The 6,262-nt window shown below is 40.6% G+C and overlaps 1 protein-coding gene across 1 annotated transcript; it reads left to right on the top strand.

Moving 5' to 3' along the window:
- The first annotated feature begins 1,749 nt into the window (after positions 1-1,749).
- UBQLN2 (ubiquilin 2) lies at positions 1,750-5,077 on the top strand. Its single transcript, XM_080794828.1, has one exon. The coding sequence runs from the start codon at positions 1,999-2,001 to the stop codon at positions 3,868-3,870; it is 1,872 nt and encodes a 623-aa protein (XP_080650954.1). The 5' UTR covers positions 1,750-1,998; the 3' UTR covers positions 3,871-5,077.
- The last annotated feature ends 1,185 nt before the right edge of the window (positions 5,078-6,262 follow it).

Genomic DNA, 6,262 nt, shown 5'->3' with positions numbered 1-6,262 from the left:
TTTACAAATGATATATCTGACAAAGGATTAGTATCTGAAATATATAAAGAACTTGTAAAACTCAACACTAAACAAAACAAAACAAAACAAAACACTCAGGTTAATCATACTATATAAATCCATTCCCCTATTGATAGATATCATCTAGATGAATATTTTTTCTTATTTTGAGATTTATTAAGGTATTTGCAGCCTAATGACTTTCAAGTGCTGTTAAATGTTGGCTGGATACTGGAGGGTAAAATGTATTTTATGTATGGTATAAATCAGACTTAGAAATTATATAATAATTTGAAATTATTTATTCTATTTTTCCAGGACTATGTCTATTTATTTCTCTTTCTTAATCTTAAATTAGGTAAATATCTTAATGTCTGCCACCAAAATAGTGTTCTTATCAATTCCTACCTTTAGTATCCCCCCAAAATACCTTCTGATTTTTAAAAACATAAATGCACGCCATTCTATAAAAGCTATCAGAAAATTTAAATTTTTATTTTAAAAATGAAAGGAATAGGTAGTCATAATTTCAGCACTAAGTAATACCCACAATTAATGTATCAGTGCATAGTGTTCCAGATTTCTATTTGCACATACACTTAAAGAGAATTTACCTATACAAATTGTTTAAATAGAATTTTAAAATAAAAAATGTATTTATTTTATCTTTTGGTATTGAAGCATACATCTTTGTATCATTTCTAAATAAACAGAAATATACAAAGCTGAAAATGAAAATACTGCGATTTCCCTTATAATTTCTATTTATTTCATGCATACCTTTAGGGATACTTTATATTGGATGAATTAACCACTCTTTTTTTACACACAATACATAGTATTTTATTGTATACCTAAATGTATTGTATATATTTCACCAGTGTTGTGTAAACACGCTGATTATCTTTAAAAATAATTTTAAGATGCTACAGTGCATATATATTTTATACATGTATATTTTTGCATCCTTATCTCATTATTTCATAGGGGAGGTGTCAAAAGAAGGCATTTCTAAATAAAGGTGGAAATATTTAAAATGATATATATTTTCAAATTGTGTTCCGATTACAGTAATTTACACTTCGACTGACATGAGAGTGCATTTTCTCAGCTCTCAGATGACAATAAGGTTTATCATTATTTTTCATATTTACAGTATGATAAGGCAGAATTAGAATCTCGTTATTTTAATAGAATTTTTTTATTATTAGTGAGCTTAAGCATCCATTTTTACGCCCACAGGCTTTGGGCTTTTGTAAAATGCACGGTCTAGCCCACTCTGCTATGCATGCTCTAGCCCCTTCCCCCACTGGAGCCGTTAATCTTTTCCTTTTTGCTTAGTCAGAGTTCTTTTTCATTTTTCGTCTTTTACATGGGGTGAATTTGATTCAGGCTTTCATCCTTTCTCGCCTAAGAGAAGGTATATGTATTTTCGTATTTAATATATTCTCCATTTGTCTTTTTAATGTCCTCAGAAGCTGGCTCCTTTCCTCTCTCCCTCCCTCCCTCTTTTCTCTTTGTTTCTTTCTCTCTTTCTCTCTCTCTCTGTCTGTCTATCTGTCTGTTTCTCTCTCTCTCTTCCCCCCCGCCCCCAGTTCAGAAGTTTTTAATTTTGAACGAGTCGAATCTATCATTCTGGGCCTGGCGCCGCGTCAGCAGAGGGGGCGGGGAGGCGAGCGCGGAACTGGGGGAGGGGACGGGGCGGGGAGGAGCGGGCAGAGCCGTTGCAGGAGTTGCTGGGAACGCGCGCGGTGCGATCACTCGGCGGCGGAGGAGGCCCAGAGACCTGAACGCCGACGCTTCTCCCGCGGCCTACAGAGTCTTCTCCCCACCAGAGGACCGGGAAACCGCAGTCTTCATCACAGAGGTACCGTGCTCTGCGTTCCCCGCCTGGCCCGGCCCAGCCTGCTGTGGCGGCGCCTCCTTCCTTCCTTCTTCCCTCGCTCTCTCTCTCGCCCGCCCGCGCCTTCCCTGTCTGCCTGCGTCACCGCGGCCGCCATGGCTGAGAACGGCGAGAGTAGCGGCCCCCCGCGCCCCTCCCGCGGCCCTGCTGCGGCCCAAGGCCCTGCCTCTGCCCCAGCCGAGCCCAAAATCATCAAAGTCACTGTGAAGACCCCCAAAGAGAAAGAGGAGTTCGCGGTGCCCGAGAATAGCTCAGTCCAGCAGTTTAAGGAAGCGATTTCGAAACGCTTCAAATCCCAAACCGATCAGCTAGTGTTGATTTTTGCCGGAAAAATCTTGAAAGATCAAGATACCCTGATCCAGCATGGCATCCATGATGGACTGACCGTTCATCTTGTAATTAAAAGCCAGAACCGACCTCAGGGCCAGTCCACACAGCCTAGTAATGCCGCGGGAACTAACACTACCTCCGCGTCGACTCCCAGGAGTAACTCCACTTCTATTTCCACAAATAGCAACCCGTTTGGGCTGGGGAGCTTGGGAGGACTTGCAGGCCTTAGCAGCCTGGGCTTGAGCTCGACCAACTTCTCTGAGCTCCAGAACCAGATGCAGCAGCAGCTCCTGTCCAGCCCTGAGATGATGATCCAAATCATGGAAAATCCCTTTGTTCAGAGCATGCTTTCAAACCCCGATCTAATGAGGCAGCTCATTATGGCCAATCCACAGATGCAGCAATTGATTCAGAGAAACCCAGAAATCAGTCACCTGCTCAACAACCCAGATATAATGAGGCAGACCCTCGAAATTGCCAGGAATCCGGCGATGATGCAAGAGATGATGAGAAATCAAGATCTTGCTCTCAGCAATCTTGAAAGCATCCCAGGTGGCTACAATGCCCTACGACGCATGTACACTGACATTCAAGAACCCATGCTGAATGCTGCACAAGAGCAGTTTGGGGGTAATCCATTTGCTTCAGTGGGGAGCAGTTCCACCTCCGGGGAAGGTACACAGCCTTCCCGCACAGAAAATCGGGATCCACTACCCAATCCATGGGCACCACCACCGGCTACCCAGAGTTCTGCAACCACCAGCACAACCACGAGCAGTGGCAGTGGGTCTGGCAGTAGCTCCAGCAGTGCTACCGGGAACACCGTGGCTGCAGCCAACTATGTCGCCAGCATCTTCAGTACCCCAGGAATGCAGAGCTTGCTGCAACAGATAACTGAAAATCCCCAACTGATCCAGAATATGCTGTCTGCACCCTACATGAGAAGCATGATGCAGTCACTGAGCCAGAATCCAGATTTGGCTGCACAGATGATGCTGAATAGCCCCGTATTTACTGCAAATCCTCAGTTGCAGGAGCAGATGCGTCCACAGCTCCCAGCTTTCCTGCAGCAGATGCAGAATCCAGACACACTGTCAGCCATGTCAAACCCAAGAGCAATGCAGGCTTTAATGCAGATCCAGCAGGGGCTACAGACATTAGCCACTGAAGCTCCTGGCCTCATTCCAAGCTTCACTCCAGGTGTGGGGGTAGGGGTGCTGGGAACCGCTATAGGCCCTGTAGGCCCAGTCACACCCATAGGCCCCATAGGCCCCATAGTCCCGTTCACTCCCATAGGCCCCATTGGGCCCATAGGACCCACTGGCCCTGCAGGCCCTGGCTCCACTGGCTCTGGCGGTCCCCCTGGGCCCACTGTTTCCAGTTCTACACCCAGTGAAACCACTAGCCCAACATCAGAATCTGGACCCAACCAGCAGTTCATTCAGCAAATGGTGCAGGCTCTGGCTGGGGCAAGTCCTCCACAGCTGCCGAATCCAGAAGTCAGATTTCAGCAACAACTGGAACAGCTCAACGCAATGGGTTTCTTAAACCGTGAGGCAAACTTGCAGGCTCTAATAGCAACAGGAGGCGACATCAATGCTGCCATTGAGAGGCTGCTGGGCTCCCAGCCATCGTAATTACGTTTCTGTACCTTGAAAAAATGTATCTTATTTTTGATAATGGCTCTTAAATCTTTAAACACACACAAAATCGTGCTTTGCTTTCATTTTGATTCTTTTAAAATCTGTCTAGTTATAAGTCTAATATGCATTTTAAGGTGGAGTCCATCCCTCTGTCCCTCCCTCCTGTGTCTACCCATCCTTCCCCCCTCCCCTCCCTTCCCTCTCTTCCTTCCCTTTCCTTCTTCCCTCCCCTCCCTCCCTCCTTTTTTCCTTCCTTCCTTCCTTCCTTCCTTCCTTTCTTCCCTGTTTTGAATGGTAGTAATCGTATTCAATGCTGTTTCACTCAAAGGTGTTGCATGCAAACACTTCTCTTTATTCTGCATTTATTGTGATTTTTGGAAACCGGTATCAACCTTCACAGTTGGGTAAATAAGTTTTGTCCTACAGATGTCCAATTTATTTGCATTTTAAACATTAGCCTATGATAGTAATTTAACGTAGAATGAAAATATTAAAAACAAGCAAATTACTGAAGCTCTCTAATTTGTGGTACAATATTGCTTATTGTGACTTTGGCATGTATTTTTGCTAGCAAAATGCTGTAAGATTTATACCATTATTTGCTCTTTTTTGCTATGTTTGTACACAGTACAGTAAGCACAATTGGAACTGTACATCTAGAATTATTACAACAGAATCTAAGCAGAATATGTGTAACCAAAATGAGAAAGAATATAAGAAATCTTCCTGGAGCTAGGTATGTCTCACAGTTTTGTAGAATCTTACAGCATCTTTGATAACTCAGTGAAAATGTTGGCTAGGCAAGTTCAGTTAAAATATAGTAGAAATGTTTATCCTGGTATTTCTAAGTATACATTTAATTGTACAGAAAACTTAGCAGTGTGACATTGTATCAACATTTTCCAATTAACTGTATATGACCTTAATTTTTGTGCAGCCTGAAGGATCAGTGTAGTAATGCCAGGAAAGTGCTTTTTACCTAAGACTTCCTTTTCAGCTTTTCCCATAAAGAGACCCTAATAAGCATTTTGATCTGTAATTGGAAATGTAACTTTCACTGAAAAGTGTCATGTGATGTTTGCATTACTTTTACTTGCTATGTATAAAGGAAACTGTATCTTTTGACTCTCAGTTATTTCTCTTGTGCACAGGGAAAAATGCATTAAAAATGACTAAAAAAATAAAAAAAATTAAAAATGGATATATCTTTTCTTTTTTGCCTTCTGGCTCTAGGATCATGTTTAGCAGGATTGCCCCACCCCAAGATTATATAAATCTTATCCTGTATTTCTCTAATTTTTATGGTTTTGTTAAAAGAATTCCTTTGCCCTATCTGGAACTTTTCTGATGTGTGGGTTTAGGTATTCTAACTTTTTTTTTTATCCCCAAAGGGTTAGTCAGTTGTTAGCTAATATTTGTCTCACTGCCCACCCCCCATTTGATATGTCTCATGTGTGTGTGTGTGTGTGTGTGTGTGTGTGTAGACACGAACACTTCTGTGTTTAAATGCTCTTTAGTACCACTGAATATTGTAGTCCCAGTCCATCAGCTATAGTTACTAAGTTAGAAATATGACTTCATATCTTTTTTGGATAAGTCCTCTTATTGATTTTTTTTATTTTTATCTTTCACAGTTTTCTGGTGATTCTGACATGTTTATTTTACCAGAATAACTTTACAGTTAGTAGCTCCCCAAAATAAAATTTGATTGGTAAAAAAAAAAAAAAAAAATTGGTATTATCTTAAATTGATGGTAAGAACTATAGAATTGTAATGCTTTCCAGAAACGTGATATGTTGCTTCATTTTTAAAAAGTTTTATGTCCTTCAACGAAGCTTTATGTATTTATGTCCTATATAATTTATGATAAATATATTCCTAGGACAGACATATAGGAAACAATACTGTGATTGAGAGCTCTTATTCAATTTGTTACCTATATGGCCATTTTTGCTGTATAGGGCAAGAATATATTTTCATAAATTAAGTTTAAATTGGCAGTTTACTGAAATATATTAATTGTGGAGATGTTCAGTTGATCCTTTGAATTATTACTGGTAAGCAGTCATGTCAATTATAACATAATAATACGTTCTCCTTTTCAAAATTTATAAAATGGTTTCTGACTGCATGGGTTAATTAACACTTTCAGAACAGTCCTAAATAATAAAAGTGGCAATGACATTCTCGTTTGTCATTTTAACCATAGTTAAACATTTAACTATGTTTGCTGCAGCAATTCTAAATTGCATTTTTTAAAAAGAAAAAGCATTCCTATAGGAAATGGTCAAATAAATTTGCAAAGTGCTGTATACTGTAGCCCCTCTTAGAAAGTCATTCTGCAATAAATACTGATTAGTATTATTTTTTAAAGGAGAATGTTCTT

Source organism: Martes martes, assembly GCF_963455335.1.
Source record: "Martes martes genome assembly, chromosome: X".
Taxonomy (NCBI): Eukaryota; Metazoa; Chordata; class Mammalia; order Carnivora; family Mustelidae; genus Martes; species Martes martes.
Note: the sequence above shows the minus strand (reverse complement) of the source record. Positions and strands in the feature narration are given on the sequence as shown.